This window comes from Haliotis rufescens, unplaced genomic scaffold (genome assembly GCF_023055435.1).
Source record: "Haliotis rufescens isolate VD_foot unplaced genomic scaffold, xgHalRufe1.0.p SCAF_9, whole genome shotgun sequence".
Lineage (NCBI taxonomy): Eukaryota > Metazoa > Mollusca > Gastropoda > Lepetellida > Haliotidae > Haliotis > Haliotis rufescens.
The window spans coordinates 32887420-32906670 of record NW_025964383.1 but is presented as its reverse complement, the minus strand read 5'-3'; the positions used below and the strand labels follow the sequence as shown (position 1 = coordinate 32906670).

Sequence of the window (19251 nt, the reverse complement as noted above, 5' to 3'; positions counted from 1 at the left end):
GCAATTAATGGGATCAGGTGGTCAGGCTTGCTGATTTGGTTGATGCATGTCATTGTATCCCAAATTGCATGGATCGATGCACATGAAGTCATTCACTGGATTGTCTGGTCCAGACCCGATTATTTACAGACTGCCGTCATATAGCTGGAATATTGCTGAGTGCAGTGTTAAACATAAAAAAAAAAAAACAGTAGACTGACTCCCAGCCAACCTGTCAGGGGCTTAGCTATGTGAAATTAAAATGTAGGCAAATATTTTTTTCTTACACACAAAGCTTCCAACAGAGGCCAAACTCAAGCAGGTCCATACAATTAATACTATTAAGAAGTTAAAGAACACCCAATTTTTTTCATATGACTATTGATAGTCTGTCATGGTTGGTGGGTATTCTTTAACTTGTTTTGAACAGTATATTTAAAAAAATATCCCTACCATGGTCTGGACATAACAACTCACATAGCCTCAATGTTAATGCAACAAGCAACCAAATTATCAACAGTTTTCACACTGGTTTTCAGGTCAACCTGTAGATAAATGAATAGTCTTGTAACAAACGATTGAAAGAAGCTTTTTTAAAAACTCTTATATTTTTGGTAATGTTTCAAAACTGTTAGCACTTGTTATGCCAGTCCTTGTTTTGTCCCCTTAATGCTAAGCACCAGGCTGAGTAATAAGTTTTGTTGTTTAACGCCGCATATATGACAGCGTTCTGTAAATAATTGAATCTGGTCCAGACAATCCAGTGATTGACAACATGAGCTTCGATCTAAGCAATTGGGATACAATGACATGCATCAACCAAGTCAGCAAGCCTGACCACCCGATCTCGTTAGCACTGAAGAGTTGCTGAAGACCAATTCTAACCCAGATCTTCACAGGTTGGTAACAAGTACCATCTTGGAACATCACTTGCTATGCCACAGCCAGGGGATTGAACCACCGACCTTCCACTCTCCCGTCAGGCAAAGAAATAAAAAAAAGACAGCTACGATGTGATACTTTATTTCTTTTGATAATTTGTGATTTACATGACAGGACTAGACCGAGGGATTACACTTGTTCATGATTAATGTACCATCTTCTGAAAATATACAGTGGAATAGATGCGAAGTAAGAAAGAATGTAAATACGGAGTTAAATGTGCAAAATATTCTCAATTATAGACAATTTTCAGCTGTTTTGTATGAACAACTCAGGCAAACTGTTGGCAAATATTGCTTAGCATATCATGTTTCAGTGAAAGTAAAGGACAAACATACAAATGTACTAGAAAATATTATAAAAAATATATGATGAAGATTGCACAAGTTTGATGATTTGAAGAATTACTTAGATGTGGCATCTTTTTCACTGGTGATTCTGAGAAAAGTCACAATTTTGTTGTTAGACCAAATTAGTTGGATAATGATAAGCTATTAGCACATTTGTATATCACTTTTTTTTACAGACAACATTCACACAGATGACAACTAAAGCATTTACAACTCCATTTTTTAACAATGGCACATAAGTGAACAAATATTGTTATAAAAAAGGGATACAGGATTTAATAAATGCTTTGATTAGAATTCACAGGACAACCAATCACACTCACTTTCGTTCATGACCCTGCTCCACAAAAGGATATTTGCAGTACAACTACTTGAAGTCTATGTTCAAATAGAGGACTTCTGATGGGTGGAGCATAGAGATAGCTGGTAGAATGGGATGATCCCAAGGTCTATTGCCTAAAGCTTTGGGACAATAAGACATTGTTTTTTAATTACTTGGTTTGCAGATCCAACCCAAATTGCAAAACTGTGCAATGAAAATTATCAGTGGGTTTTGTATTGAAGTAATGAAAGCAATCTGTAGGTGGAAATGAATAAACTCTTCGACTGATTAAAGAAAAGAAATATTTTCCATTCTTCAATTTCTCTTCTACCGGACCATCTATTTGCTGCTGCTCTGCTGTACCAGACACTTTTAACAGGTCCCTAAGCTAATTGCTGAAATAAATCCATGTGAAAATTCAACAATCCTATCCTAGCACTAGTGCCTTTTATCATTTGGACACACTTCTAGTAAGTTATGTTTTAATTTCTCTATCCTTTGGAGTAACATTTGGTTCTTCAAGTCTTAGTGTTAAGATCACCTTGTGCTGGTCTACAGTCAGGTTCAAGTATTATCATTGTACTTGCAGCCTCCACAAACATTGGGTACGGTAGCAAGACCAAATTCTTTCTAGCTAAAGACTACTAAGATTAAATGGTTCCTACAAAATACTCAATAAATATTGTTTTTTCAAACTTCCCTTCATCAAGTCATCTCAGTGCTAAGACTTCTATATTTATGAAGCAGTAATACAGCCAAACAAAAGTCTTAGTACTAAGATTTGTATTGAACATATGGACAGTCTACTGGACAGTGCCTACTGAATATACTGCTTATTGTGCTGGTTATGGAGCGGGATATTCATATCGATTTTGACCTCTCAAGTCAATTATTAATCCGTTCTATTTCAACTAAAGAAACTTCTGAGGCGTAGAGTGCCTCAAATGGACAGATGCAACTCTTCATGCCAGTCGATAAACGCCGTGTTCGTAGGAGATGGTGTGAGGCAAAATAATTACCCTCTTGACGGATTTTCATGAAAATTTAGTCAATGTGACATTTTGTCTTAGATGGGCATGTTATTGATATGAATTAAGGAAGAAATAATATTTTCGTATTGAGTTGCTAATTCGTAACAAATATGAAAAAATTCGGAACAGTTGGCAGCGATGCAGTTATAATTCTCATCACAAAATATTTGTTACATAACACATATGAAGTATGAGGGTTGCCCTACAGTTAATTTACACAAGGCTGATATGAAGCGGCCCAGTTTACTCCGACAATATGCACATGAAGTTATATCAATGTCCAATGAAAGCAAGTTTAATCCAAAAGCAGTTGCAATTGCCCTATGGTAATGTTAATGGTAGTAACATTCCCTACCACCTCATGCACTGACCGAGCATAAATGGTACACAAGGAATTAAATGGAACTGAAATATGCAGAACTTTTGAATGACCTCTTTCCTGACTTAGGGCAAACTCATTAAAATCAGACCTTTCACTCTGATATGACACCCGTCTGCTTGACGATCTGAGGTAACCCCCCACAGGAGATGGCCCAGTCAGATATACACAACTCTCTGAATGAGTGCTTTCTTGAGCTGATCCAAGGTTAGTTTTGAAGAATGATTTGGATTCATTTCTTGACCTACTGGGCCCACTTGCACAAGCCATCTTAGCGCTAAGATTACCGCAAGCCTATGTTAATATGGCAGTTACGATCATCTTAGTGCTAAGATTGCTTTGTGCAAGTGGGCCCAGGATTTGGAAATTTTGATCTTAGCAAAAGTAAACCCACTCAATTATACCCTTGCTAGTACACTCTTGTTAGTGTAGATGCCATGGATCTCCGGAAGAATTGGATGTATAGTTTTCCACAACAATATAAGAATGCAGCTTTATTATTTTGCATTTGGAGCTTCCCGGTCACATTCATTTTCAAGATTTAGGAAGCCTTGACACTGATTGGCCCATTACAAAGTCCAGTGAAAGAGGTATTGCATCAGAGTAAAAATCTGATTTAATGAGATTGCCGATTTGAGATGCATGTTCCTACTATTGTAAGTATTCAGTGAATCTGTCCAGTAGACTTCCTACAGAGCAGTTGAGGCAAGGACAGCACAGACAGAGAGAGAGAGAGAGAGAAGAGGCAGAAAGATGAATGAAAAGACAGTCACAAACACATGTCATGTCGCACACATACAGGGTAAAAAATAGGCTGAATTTGGATACAGGAATTTCATGTCAAGTTTGGCATATTGCTTGATTCCAAGGTTCTGTTGTGATTGTATATTCAACTATAGTTTACTATTAGGATTCCATGTAGGTTCCCTGCAAGGACAAACATCTCCCATAGACTCTTTACAGAGACAGGTCAGCTCACTTAAACGTCAAAAGCATGCTGTTAATTTAATTTGACGACTTTTAATTTCATGTCATCATTTCGTTTCACAACGCTCCAATATTGTAACAGTGTAGTGAAGAACTATATATATATTGCATCCTTAACATAATAAACCTAAAACAGGGGATAAAAATATCTAACAAAGCATTACGATGCTGTTGTAAAAACTGTACAAGCAGGGAGGTAACGAGTGTCCTATACAACACTGAGTGTGTCCCATAGCTTTGTTGAATATCTGAGGTATTATTCCTGATTCCTTATTTCCTCTCAGTCCGACATATCATGCTTGATTTGGATAGACATTATGTACATATCATTGTCTCTGTACAAGTTACACCTGTCGTCAACTAAACTCATTACTTCTTGCAAAATAGAATCACTATTATCTCTGAACTGAACCTCTTAAAGCCCAAAACATTATACTTATAATTTTATCACCTAGGAGTAAATAAGTCTAATATAATACTAATATCTTAATGAAAATACTTTACGCCTGATCATTCTAATCATTCTAATTTGTCATGTGGGTTCTAATTCTAAATTATTATTGAAATTTTAATCTTTCTAAGGCACCGTGAAAAAACAATAAATATTTAACAATGCAAATAAAAAATATTCAGCCATTCATATCAACTAGTTCCAATCGATATGGTTCAACAGGATGCCGAGCGGTGGTGCTTGGCTGTGGTCCTTTTCAATGTACGTCCATCAGCTGCCTTCACAACACATTAGGGGGGCGTCAACTGGCGATATCATTGTCAATTTCAATGTGGGCCACCAGGAGGTGTGTACAGAGCACAGAGAACAGTGTTCATGATTGACACTTGCTGTAATACATAACACACATGCTGCCACGGATAAAACACCTTCCACTGGTGAAACTATAAGTCGTCGTTGTCTATTGTGGTAGTTTTGGCAACCTCGTAGAAAACTCTGAAACAAAGATTTTAGCATTGTTATCATCATTATGTAAACACAGGGTTCATTGGGTGTCTGGAACAATATTGCATCACATACATTTTGGGGCTTCTTTGACAACAAGCAGAGGGTACTGGGACCCTTGGCAAATCTTAACACTAAGGGGGTCGTAACTCTCATACTTTAACACAGGCTAAGGGCAGTCTTAGTGCTTAGGCTTATGATAGTCAAAGCTCTAAGATGATCGCAACTCCCATAGTTTAATATAGGCTTATGATAGTCAAAATAATAAGATTGCCTTGTGGAATGGGACCCAGGAGTTCTTAATCTGTCACTGCAGAAGGATAAATATCCGATTTGCAGAAAACAATATTGTCAAGTCAATATGCTTCATTTTCATTAATTATGGAAAAAAAATGTAGGGGAATCTGATAAACAAATTGGTCTGATGTGATATATTTAAATTCTGTTTCTTGGAAGGCTGTCTTTTAGTCTTAAATTCTTGATCTCATTACTTACTGGTGATAGATTGACTCAGAATGCTGTGAAAGCACAAAAATATTCATCAGTTTGAGAAGTGTCTAAATCATTTTGTCTCTTCGAGTAATACTTTATAGACTGACAGAGCATCCTGTAATGTTATTTCTTTGTAAGTGAGTTTGGTTTAATGAGGTTTTGAACATTATTAGGTTATGTCAAGGCTTGTAAGTATGGGGGAGGAAGCCCGCAGAGATGCAGGTCTCAGATGTTCACCACTTGGTGAAACCCATAAGCATAGGGATGGTGCTGACAAACCCAGAAACATGATCGAGGCAAATCTTGGATTTGTACCCATGGGGATGATGTTACAGCCTCCCGGGGCAAGGGTACCAGGTATATGTTTCCTGCAGTGTGACAACATGCAAAATAGGGCATCCAATACACACACAAATTGTGAATGGACCCAAATAATTACATTGCCACTCCTGGAGGACGGAAAACATATTGCTGTTTGATTCATAAAAATTAATCAAATTTGGAAATTGCATGTTACTGATAACTGACACTCCTATTCTGGTAAATAATATACTCAAAGTTCATGAGCATCAATGGTTGGTTTCCTTCAATCTAAAAATTGAAATTTCCTATCTGAAGGTAATGATGTGAAATGGGGTTTAACATCGCGTCCAAGATTATTGCACTTATATAGCGACATGCATGCACGTGTGTGTCTGTCTGTGTGTGTGTGGCTGCTTGTGCTAGTACGGGCTGATGCCGATTTATAGTGCTAGCCCACTGAGATACCATGCTGCAGTTTAACATGAATGCCCCACTCAGACACAGTATACTGACTCCGAGCCGACCAGTCCTTGTTTTAGCCCCTTAATGCCGAGTGCCAGATAGGGTAACAAGTACCATCGCTTAACCTCTTTTGGTATGACGTGGCCAGGATCGAACCCTGAACCTTCCGCTGTCTGGGTGGACGCTCTACCACCAGACCATGGAGGCTATCTCCTATCTATAACAGGCTTAAGGCTTCTGAGCAGGTGGAATGATATGATACACTATAAACGATGGCCCAAGTCAACTTCTCAGAAATCAAGTGAAGCGTGCCACATGTGGCCAGCGTGGGACCCCGCCCAGAATAAGAACCGAGAGTCCCCTGGCCTCACAAATAGATAGGCCCATATAAATCTCTGATTCTGTTTGTCCACGTCCTGACAGAGGTAATGACAGTAGGTAAGACGGCACTACTCACTTGTGTGCATACTTTGACCTGATGGTTGTGAGCTGTTTGTTTGGAGGAGACTTGATCACAGTGTTCAGTTGTCTGCTGAGGTCTCTAATCTCCGACACCTCGTAGCCAGTGAAGTGAACCATGGTCCGAGTCTGTTGAATAAAATGTATATGTCAGTAAAGTTGTGCATAATCCTAAGTCTGCAACCAGTACTATGCTGTTTGTCAACTTAAGACAAATAACAAAACAGAAAGTGAACACTGCTCAGTAATACCTTCGACTTCAAGATATTTGTAAGTTCAAAACACGAAAAAAGCAATATTTCTTGGAAAATCTTCTTATCAAAATCAAACTTTGCACTGCAACTCTTCTATTGGTATAGAAACTGTACCACAATTGGAAAATAATCCATAAGGAGTTTATAATTTTTCAGAATAGTTTCAGCTTACACCCAACATAGCTAACTTTGATACTGATAGGTACTAGTCATTTACCTACTAAAATGGGTGAGTGCATGGGTTCGGTGTAACGCCACTTTTAGCAATATTCTAGCATTCATTATCACGGCAGGGGACACCAGAAATGGGCTTCACACATTGTACATGTGGAGAATTGAACCCATGTCTTCGGCATGACAAGCGAATGCTTTACCCACTAGACTATCCCAGTGCCCTACTAAAATTAATATCATTCTTTTTCACACAAATTTTCACACAATACAATTGTAGATATTACAAAACTGCAACTTTGCGACAAGAGGCATGTTATGTGTATGATGAGTTGACTGTTACCCATGTTCCTTCCTTCTTCATGCTGAGAGCGAGGTAGAGAGTGGCCGCGGCCAGCTTGGACTCCTTCACTGACAGTAGGCTGTACTCCATCAGGGACATCTCCAGGATGTAGCGAGCCAGGGTTAGAGTCTCCATTGCAGCGCGTGCACACTGGAATACAGCACAATATGCAAGTCTCAGCTTAAACTCTCTTTGTGCAGCCTACAGTTCATGGAGGACATCAAGATATTATTACCTAATTTCTCTAATCATACGCAGTTTTGAAGAAGCTACGAATATTTTCATTAAATCTTTTTGATCATTGACTTCAGTAACTCTTGGCCATGTTAAGGTATGGTAGTTTTGGAATGGGAGCTGCTTTGAACAATTTTACAGTCACACCATGTGTGTCAGTTTAAAGCCCAAAGTGACACTATTGTAGAGAAACCTACCAGTAGATGTCTATCTACTTACAAAGAACCAGCCTTCATAAATGAATCAAACTTGGGATTTGAGCCTATCACCAACAGATTCTGACCAGAACCACAGTGAGTTGTGCACAACAGTGCATCTGATACCACTGGGCCACCAGCGGCCACTGACAATTACTAGGGTAAGAGGCAGCTCATATAATATTTTTAATATTTTGTTAGTTGTTAAACGCTGCACTCAGCAATATTCCAGTTATATGATGGCAGTCTGTAAATAATTGAGTCCGGACCAGACAATCCAGTGATTGACATCATGAGCATCAATCCACGACATGCATTAACAAAGTTAGCGAGCCTGACCACCCTATGCCGTTAGTCGCCTCTTACATCAAGCATGGGTTACTGAAGTACTATTCTACCCCGGATCTCACGGGTAAATATTTTTTATTAAGTCTCATAATCTATAATTCAAATTCTATAAAACAGGTGACCAGTGATTTGCTGAGTAGCTAATCCAACCTTTGCATATCTCCTGAGGAATCTGTAGGATAGGGGCATGCCAAGGTCGAAGCCAACGATGCGAAGGATGTTCATCTCCATCTGAATAAACTCCTGGCGAGTGTAGGCATCGTCACAGATGTACAGGAAGTCCTCAATGAGGGGTGGGCAGCGCTCCTGTCGGTACAACACATACGTGAACCATACTTTCAACATGTAGTAAATGAGGTCAAACAGTGAGTGCATGTTGTTTTATGCCAGATTCACCAATATCACACCAATGGTATGTAAGTACGAAATCTGGATATGCAAACCAGTTGATAACAGAAAACCTTTACAGCTCTGCCACCTGATAATTATCAAGTTGAATCGGACTAATACATGAATCAGCAGATCCTGGCATAACCAAGGGACACAACACTGAAAAGTTAATTACTTCTTAGACGAGTGGGATGTCATGTCACAATGTTACAGTGTAGCAACATTGATGAAGATTGAAGTTGAACTTTCAACAAATCACAAAAACTTCTGTTGTTTCTGTTTGCAAAATGTGACCCTGTAAAAGGAGAAATAACTCCACTTTTGAAACAAAATGTTTCTATAACAATGTCAATGTATGTAGAAAATTTTAACAAACTGTATAATACAGTTTCAAGCTTCAACATGTCAGCTGACCAACTCACGTCAAATTTACAAGCCACGAAGAGTGACACAGCCCCAACCAGCTGCAGTACTTCCTTGAGGATCTGTTTGCGTGACAGGTAGGTGTCCACCAGCTTGACGGCGAGGTACAGGGTCTCGTGGTTCAGCTCGAAGTTCTCCTGAACCTCCACCAGCCAGTCCACCAGGATACTCCGCATGTTGGGAGTCAGGTGGGGCTGTCGAGACATGTACTGGTCGATGTTGAACTTCAGCTGAAACACACAGTCAAGTCATCAGACTGTCAACATTTCTGTATTGTTATACCTCCAATTAAGAATCTTGCAATTCTTTTGGTTAATCTGTACCACATGTAGACCCCGAAATCATATGACAGACAATGATTGTGAATATTGACTTGTCACATGATCAGTATTGACCTGTCACGTGATGAATATTGACTTGTCTGCTAGAAAACTAGATGGCAACTGTTACGAACATTTTACGGTTTGCATCTAAGTTACTGTAACGAAACTGGATGGTTTATAGACTTAATAACCTAAAGTATAACAAAACAAATTATTACTCTTGATGAGGTCAATATGCGAAAACAAGGACACTGAATCTGATGGTTATTCAAGGTGAGGGGATCTGGGGCTTATTCAAGGTGAGGGGATCTGGGGCTTATTCAAGGCGAGGGGATCTGAGGCTTATTCAAGGTGAGGGGATCTGAGGCTTATTCAAGGCGAGGGGATCTGGGGCTTATTCAAGGTGAGGGGATCTGAGGCTTATTCAAGGTGAGGGGATCTGGGGCTTATTCAAGGTGAGGGGATCTGGGGCTTATTCAAGGCGAGGGGATCTGAGGCTTATTCAAGGTGAGGGGATCTGAGGCTTATTCAAGGTGAGGGGATCTGAGGCTTATTCAAGGTGAGGGGATCTGAGGCTTATTCAAGGTGAGGGGATCTGAGGCTTATTCATACCTCTCTCTCTTTGTAATATTCAAAGATGTCCTTAGCATACACAGCGGCTTGTGCAGGGTCTCCGAGGTTCTCCTTGTCAATATCATCAATCTGCTCCTCCTCCTGTAACACAAGCCGGTGATTTACCTTGGTCTCTATATATTCGAGTGTTGGACTCACAGTATCAGTAATAAATCATAGGTGTCTTAGGAACCAACTGTTTGATATTTGGAAACAAAAAATCCCCCCAAAAAACCTTGGAAAAAATAAAATAAAAGCTTCGTATTGTTGGAAAAAAGAAAGAAATTGAAAAAAAATACATTTTTGCAATGTGTTTTGTAGGGAAAAAAATGATCTTGCTCAGTCTTTATAAAAAAATATCATGTTTTTCAGTTGTAGTTGAAAGAATATCCCACTGCACCAACAGCAAATAAAAGGTTTCTGTGAAGCTGTATGCATATGATGTATGGGCACTTCCTGGTTTGAATCAAACTCTGACATGGACTGTCCGAACATGGACTGTAAGCTATCAGAACAGAAATATCAGATAAATCTTGTGTGTATGCTTCAGTTTAATTAGTTTTGATCATCCAAACGTGCATACTTCTGTACTCCAATAAGACTTGCAGTGAAGATTGTTTGCGAACATTCCTACCTTATAAGAGAATAGGACAACATATATAAAACCAAGCTCAAGTAGCTGGTGAATCCTGCACTGAACACATGCTGAACACTCCACAACAGTCATACATTGTGTTCACTATTATAAACTTGCCAGTGCTACAATATTTCAATTCTATGAGATACACTGGATCCTTGAGCATGCAAAACATGTCCATTCATCCCTCAAATGTGAGTGTGTGCCACAATCTGATCTGGTTGAAAGGCATTTGCAAATAGGATTAGAAATCATGATAGTTTCCTGCTTGTACTAGTCCGGACTCATGCCAGTTTATAGTGCTAGCTCGCTGAGATACCATGCCACAGTTTAACATGAATACCCCACTCAGACACAGTATACTGACTCCGAGCCGACCAGTCCTTGTTTTAGCCCCTAAATGTCAAGCGTCAGACAGGGTAACAACAAGTACCGGTACCATCTTTTAAGGTATTTTGGTATGACACAATCGGGATCGAATCCCGGACATTCCTCTCTCCGGGCGGAAGCTCTACCACTAGACCACAGATGCGCTCTTTGAAGCAATGAGATTTCATCCCAACAAGACAATGAGCTGGTGCCTGCACATTTTATCCAAATTTTCTCCAACATTGAAAATAACAAGAATAACCTACTCGCAAACTAGGAATTATGGATTAATGTTGAAAAGATGGAAACATACAAGTAAATGGGGACAGATAATGTGTAATTGCTTGTAGCTGGGAGAATATTCTCACTGTCTTGATCTTACCAGCAGCAGCTCCAGCTCATCAATCTCCTCAGATATGGATCTCTGGTGCTTGCTTGCTTCACTCGACCCTGAACTGAAAGAAGGAATGAAAGAAGGTAGTTACAGACTTGTTGAGGGAGTGATTTGATGTGATGCCGCTTTTAGCAATGTTCCAGCAATATCACGGCGGAGGACACCAGAAATAGGCTTCACATATTGTACCCATGTCGGGAATCGAACCAGGGTCTTTGGCGTGACGAGCAAACACTTTAACCTTAAGGCTACCCGTCCGCCCTGATTTGATATTGATATTTGAGCTATACTGCAGCAGTCTGTAAATAGTTGATAAGACATGTCACAGTCTGTAAGTAGTTGATAAAACAAATCAGTCTGTAACTAACTGATGATACAAGTCATTGATAAATACCATCATGACATGCCGGGCAGCTACTTGTATCCCCACAGTGGTATAACATTACATAACGACCCAACAAAAACAGATAGTTCTGATAACGTGGGCTCCCAAATATACCTGGATGAGGACTTGACAAATCCATAATACATCGATTTGCAAGAGAACATGCATGACAAGTGGCACATAAAACTTCACCTATTCTCCATTAAAGTCATAAATGTTTGAGAGAACTTTTATCATGGTTATTGAACTTGAAGAAAAGACAACATTTTGGCTCAGTAAACTTAGTAAAATATAAATATTTTTTACATTTGTATACGTATCATGCTTATCCTGCATTACTCCTTAATGCATCCTTAAACGTAGTAATGCAGGATAAGTAAAAAATAATGGCAAATACATTTATCACTGAAAAAAAATATACAAAGCAAACTTGTTTTTTCGACCACCAAATTCTACTTGTCATGTGTGTCATTTAATCCAATTTGTCAACCCTAGCCAGAAAGGTATGGTGACTGCTTTGTAAGAAGGGACTACTGTTATCTTATGCTGTTCAGTACCAACCTCTGTGAGGAAAAGTCTTGTGATGACAGAACCTCTTGAGACAAAGTGATGACTTCTTCTTCAGAGCTGGAACTGTTCTCTTTGTCTTCTGTGACTGGCTGAAGCTTTGGTCGAGACTTCTCCACGACCGGTATCTTCCCCTGACTTGCTTTCAGCCCCTTCTGGCTGGAACTTGTTTTTTTCTTCTGTCCATCTTTTCCACCTTGGTTCTCTTTCACAGCCTGTAATACAATCAGCCCAAAGATGAATTATGTGGGTTATTGATGTACAAATTACAAGTTGTCAGAAATAGTTTCAAGATACTTTTTGATTACTCATCTCTTCTTACAGAGGTAGAGACCATTGTCATCTCAAACTACTCGAGCTTAATTCGAACTAGTCGTTTCATGTAAAAAAAAAGGTTCCTCTACAATTTCACTAGTCTCAGACTAATGGATTACTGGACCAGTGGCCATGCATATCCGATGATATATTATATGACATACATCATAACGATTACATACCAGACAGCAGTTGTTTTTTTATTAATCCATCTTTGGTCATTAGAATGCCAACATGTCTCTTTGTCACTGATTCATCAGGAATTTGATCTTATTTTTACATTATATACTGTGTGGGTCATTGGAGTGTCAGAGTTGGGACTAAACATTAATGCTTATTTCAACAGTTTTTTTCAGTCATGTCATTTTATATCATTGATTGTTTGTTGTTTAACGCCGCACTCAGCAATATTCCAGCTATATGACGGCGTTCTGTAAGTCAGCGAACCTGACCACCCGATCCTGTTAACTGCCTCTTACGACAAGCACAGTCGCCATTTACGGCAAATATGGGTTGCTGAAGACCTATTCTACCCAGGATTTTCACAGCCCTGGCAAAATAAATACAGAGTGTTTATTCCTAATACAAGATATTTACCATTCCAAAACACACAAACAGGACCAATCAGAACGTCACTTACCAGATCAGGTAAGTGACAGTCCAAATGTGTTTTTCAATCACACAACCTTGAAAAGATTAACACAGGGTGTTCCAAACGACAGTTTCAGGCCGTATGACTGAAACCATCAAACTGGTCCAGCCTCTCACTTCCATGGGATAAACATTTGAAAGGAAGAGACTTCACATAGCACGTGGGATGTACCGCCACACAACCTAGGCCATCTATTCCAGAATGTACTTGTGTTCAATTTTCAGATTATGAATTGAGTATATCGTCAAAAGAGTTTTCAAAATGTAGTCTGGAATGGAAGTCGCCAGTTTGAAACTAGTGCCTTATAGCAGTAGCGAGAACTAAGATCTGATTTTAATGAGGTTGATCATGTCCAAAATAGGTATGTTTATATTTTTAGCTTAAAACTGAAAGCATTGTTTGCATTGTGCCTAGCGCATGAAAACAGATGTGTTGTCGTATATAGACACACCACTAACCACAGTCTGTTTTGAGTAGCTACAAGTTATAACATGTACAACTCATGTGTGAATGTACTAACGTTTGTGATGTCTCCAAATGCAGCTCTGCGCTTGAGTGAGGGGTCGATGAGAACTCCGCCATGTCTCTTTACTCCCATGTTCATAGCATTGCTGGTGCTATCATGATGAATCTGAAATTGAAAACAATGTTACTAATAGTAATGTTTCACATGCATGATAAGCATAAGTGTATGAAGAACAAATCAAATGTTTATTATTTATGATTAAGGGTTTATGGTATTATCGGTAAACCAGTAAATTGAGGTTCATTCTTTCCATCATATGCATCACAATATCATTTTGTAATGCTCAGTATACCAAGGGATTTCAAATAGCAATTTTTTTCAAGTGTTTACTTTTATCGTTTATACACTTGTCAAATATGCACAGTGTGCATCTGTGCATATTTATTGAGTGAGGAAACATTATGTTGCACCAGCATCTTGTTTTGTTCCATTTATGAACTTTAAATCATACACTGCATGGTGTTTCAAATTGCTTTTGAATTCAAACTTTAGAATCATCATGATCATACAATATATTGTGATACGTATCAAAATATGGCCATGTGCATCGTAAAATATTGTGAAACACTTCAAACCATCAAAATCAATTCCTGGTTAAGATGATGTATCAAATCATTATCAATTAAACAACATGAGCAAGGCCTTCTTATCATTGCTTTCAGGCTTATGAAAAAGATTTCCAGTCTTTATGTTAACTTAACCATCATGTCAACAAAGTTATCATTATAAAAACAATGTAATTGTTCTTCAGATAATTCCTTTGTTTCAAGTAATGAGACAGTTTATTGCACCAATTTGCAGAAAAGGGACATGGTTTTTTTCGCCAGTACCCAGGTTCCTTTCACAATATCTTGATCTAACACACTGTATCTACTCTAGACAAATAATTTAGTAGTTCAGGTAACCTATATGGTAAACATAAGGGTGTTTCAACAGTTACATAGCTTGTAAATAATGCTAATTAAATGCCTATTGTGATCATGTGTAAATGTTCGTATTTATGGTTTTCAAAGCAGTGTACATTTATCAGTTTATGCATGCATTTGTTCTCATGATGCCTTGCTAAGAATGGGAATAAGTATATCTAAACTATTTCTAGTTTGCTATTCTTGTTTCCAAACGGATTTTGCATTGTCGTGGACCGAATCATACTGAATGATCTTCGCAAAAATGGGGAAAAAATACGGTTTTGTTTGGGGCCAATTCTAGGCCGTCAAACGTGTTAACTAAGCCATAAAACTAGTTCTCGTTTAATTCACATATGCTTACGGTGACATTATCAACTTTTCAATGCATAATAAAACGCATCTTTTTAGCAAAATATTCACTCTAATGAAACCATACACACCTGATCAAGCGGCATTGTTGCCTTTGATCTCAAAATTCGGTCTTTCCTCTTGTTCATTCTTGGGCAAGCCGACGGTCGAAAATCCGCAGTTTCTCTCTGGTAAAACTTGGCTGCTTAAGATTAACGCACATGAACCAGCAATGTTGTGAACAATTTCGAGATCCCAAAAATATTCCCTCAAAAGTTCTCACACACTGTAAACAATCTTCTTCTTAGTGTCGTGGGCCGTTTGAAATTCGCGAGTACAGTCTCAATGCTGATTGGTCCAAAATTCAGATTCGACCAATCAAATTCAAGACAGCGCCATCTGTCGAGATAACCATTGAAGGGAAGGCCACTCTCACTTTGTTTTATTCCGCACGTGCAATTATGGAGGAAGACTACTGTCGTGGATGTCACGTTAGTGATGGTAATGCTGCAATGCAAATATAACTTATTAATAATATACGACAGTTATAATGCTTACCTAAAATTAGTTTCGCATGACAATGACTATTAGAGAAACGCCCAACAGAATGAGTCATTCATTTTGAATACATTCATTTTGCATCATGTTGTTGTTTGTTTGTTTGTTGTGTATTGTTAAACGCCGCACTCAGCAATATTCCAGCTATATGACGGCGGAATCTGGCCTACCTTAAGAATACAGTACCACAAACTTTTCAAACACATGACAATACCCTATGACGTAATTTGTAGTATTTTGTTGCCAGTCACACCGGCGAAACAATGCCCTGTGACGTCAGGGGTCATTGAGTGTGCATAAGCTCCTCCCAGTGATCTGTCATCTCTACACGCAATGTCATTGAATACGCCCACCGGTGTTGAGAGTTTTGGATATTTGTTTACGAAATATAGCATGCGGCGGCACATTTTAGAACAAGTGCTAGTTTACAAAAGCACTTTTATTATTTATATATTTTTTATTTCGTATTTCTCCTAATTCAAGTAGCTAAAATGGTTATATATGGGAACTAATATACATATATTATTTTTCCGGTTCATTAATTTTCATTATTATGCACAATAATGCAGTTTATTAGTGATATCACTGAACTCCAAATGTCACCAATGTTAGGGTAGGTTACCCCGAACTCGATCCTTAGCCCTTGGATCCCCTTTACGGTCAATCACCCCTTTACGATCATTAGGGTTAGGTTCCCATTCAGTGGCTATTAGATTACCCGAACTCTATCCTTAGCCCTTGGATCCCCTTTACGATCATTAGGGTTAGGTACCCGTTTAGTGGCTGTTGTAGATTCTATAGAGGCTCCTAATGTTCTTCACACAAAAATGTCGAGTAAAAAGGATGCAATGGCTTGTGTCGACTATTTTGGCTACTGGAAACTGTCCTGGAACACTCACACAAGCCACTTTCACCCGGCTTCAGTACTGATTCAAAGTGAACTCACCGTTGTGTCGTCACTAGCCATGCTCATGCCTCCCTCGTTTCTTAATATTATCCACATCATCCTTACAGTGTTCCCTACCACACTTTTTCTGTCACAAAAATAACCTGACGGATTATTAAATACCATATCATTCATGCGTACTCGCGAGTTCGACGTCTGCTGTCTGATGCCTGGAGCCGTTTTCAGTTTGCGGCATATCGGCTCATTCCTCACCACCCGGTATCTTGTAGATTACGGAATGGGACGAGTGTGCCAAATGGCATCGGGATCATTCGTTAGTGTCAGTAGACTAAAGTCACGAGACACCATGCCTACCCGTAACCTTCATAAGTGACGTCACCTATTCGACCCTTTTCGTTCAGTTCCGTAACGTCCTAGGCATGACTAGGTAAATTTGCACTTTGTTTCACAGTGTGGACGTAGCTCAGTCGGTTAGCTGTCGGGCTAACAATCCAAAGGGTCGTGGGTTCGCGTCCGACGGCTTCTCACAAAAACTGGCTGCTTGTCTTTGAGACATGTGACCTACGGCAGAGATCATCCTCACGGGAAGTTGTGGTACTGTATTCTGAAGGTGCTCTGATAATCTTTGCATTCCTTAACGCAATATATCAAAGTGAAAGTAAGACAGAACACTTATATAATAAATAGGATGTGTTTTTTTTGGGCAAAATTGAGATTGACATTACTTGAAATTAAATTTCGTCTTACTTGATATTTCTATATTTTTCTGGCTTGGACCTAACTATGCACTAAGCTGTATGCCAATGGCCATTATTGGGATTCCTGGTAAGCTCTGGTAATAAATAAGGTCCCTAGAAACCTATGTTTGTCTAAGAGACGACGGAATGAATCAGGTGGTCAGGCTTAGTGACTTGGTTGATGCATGTCATATCTCAGTTGCGTGGACTGATGTTGAAGATGTCAATCACTGACTAGTCTGGTCCAGACTCGATTATTTACAGACTGGCATCAAATAGTTGGACTATTGTTGTGTGCAGCATTAAACAACAAACAAACCATAACTTATTGAAATGTATATTGATGAATTCACAGAAATCTGTCATGTTTGATTGAAATTTATGTAAGTAATCAGATTTTGGAGTTTGGGTAATGGTTTATGACACATTGTTTGCATTATGGCATCGATCCGCAATATTCCAGCTATATGACGGCGGTCTAAATAATCAAGCCTGAACCAGTTAATCCAGTGATTGACATCATGAGCATTGATCTACACAATTGGGATACAATGACACCAAGTCAGCGAGTCTGACAACCCGATCACATTACCTCTTAAGACAAGCATATAGTCACCTCTTACAATAGGGATGGGTTGCTGAATACCAAATCTAACCCATATTTCCTCTTGGTTCTTAGGTTATGATACTTTTATCAAGGGTCTGTAGAATCATTTGTTTTTAACTTGATGATTATGATTATGTCCTAACTTATAATGGTAATAATTCAGACTTGCTTTATTCTATTATTGAAATGTCCGATTTTTGTGGGTTATGGTATTATAAACTTTTACAATTGTCCTCTTCATTCCACAATTCCAGGGCAATTATTATGACAACACAAAATGAAAAAATTATGATGTACATATATTTGTTAAATTTGCACAAACCCAGGGGTTAAAAGTTCGCAAACTTTTAATTAACTTCGCAGGCTGTCCACCATTCAGAACACATGGGAAATATCTGTCATGGCTGTGATTATGTATTAAGAAGGGGTGTCACGCTAAAGATTGGTGCTACATTGTCATGCTGCAGTGTTATCCTACAGTTACACTGCCATACTTTAGTATGTCACTCAAGACTGATACTACACACTGTTTCACAATACACTCATGCTGAAGTATATATGTGAATTGTGATCATGCTTCATGCCAAGTGCCATATTACAGTGTCATGCTGTAAGGCTTCATGCCAAGTGCCATACTACAGTGTCATGCTGTAAGGCTTCATGCCATGTGCCATACTACAGTGTCATGCTGTAAGGCTTCATGCCAAGTGCCATACTACAGTGTCATGCTATAAGGCTTCATGCCAAGTGTCATACTACAGTGTCATGCTATAATACTTCATGCCAAGTGCCACACTACAGTGTCATGCTATAAGGCTTCATGCCAAGTGTCATACTACAGTGTCATGCGTTAATACTTCATGCCAAGTGCCATACTGCAGTGTCATGCTGTAAGGCTTCATGCCAAGTGCCATACTACAGTGTCATGCTGTAAGGCTTCATGCCAAGTGCCATACTACAGTGTCATGCTGTAAGGCTACATGTCAAGTGTCATACTACAGTGTCATGCTATAATACTTCATGCCAAGAGCCATACTACAGTGTCATGCTATAAGGCTTCATGCCAAGTGTCATACTACAGTGTCATGCTATGATACTTCATGCCAAGTGCAATACTACAGTGGCATGCTGTAAGGCTTCATGTCAAGTGTCATACTACAGTGTCATGCTATAAGGCTTTATGCCAAGTGTCATACTACAGTGTCATGCTATAATACTCCATGCCAAGTGCAATACTACAGTGGCATGCTGTAAGGCTTCATGTCAAGTGTCATACTACAGTGTCATGCTATAAGGCTTTATGCCAAGTGTCATACTACAGTGTCATGCTGTAAGGCTTCATCCCAAGTGCCATACTACAGTGTCATGCTGTAAGGCTTCATGCC

The 19251-nt window shown here is 39.1% G+C and overlaps 2 protein-coding genes across 2 annotated transcripts in view; one reads left to right on the top strand and one right to left on the bottom strand.

The window, feature by feature from the left end:
• Positions 1-986: 986 nt before the first annotated feature.
• LOC124111156 (G2/mitotic-specific cyclin-B3-like) lies at positions 987-15398 on the bottom strand. Its single transcript, XM_046470773.2, has 10 exons — positions 15150-15398; positions 13796-13906; positions 12303-12523; positions 11345-11417; positions 9957-10058; positions 9021-9251; positions 8359-8514; positions 7430-7579; positions 6660-6790; positions 987-4936 (listed from the first exon to the last, which is right to left on the bottom strand). The coding sequence occupies exons 1-10, from the start codon at positions 15204-15206 to the stop codon at positions 4885-4887; spliced, it is 1284 nt and encodes a 427-aa protein (XP_046326729.2). The 5' UTR covers positions 15207-15398; the 3' UTR covers positions 987-4884.
• An 89-nt stretch (positions 15399-15487) lies between these two features.
• LOC124111153 overlaps positions 15488-19251 on the top strand; it is a 37106-nt gene continuing 33342 nt past the window's right edge. The window contains exon 1 of the mRNA XM_046470767.2: positions 15488-15558. Within this exon, the coding sequence (XP_046326723.2) occupies positions 15556-15558 (3 nt within the window). The 5' untranslated portion in view covers positions 15488-15555. The remainder of the gene's footprint in view (positions 15559-19251) is intronic.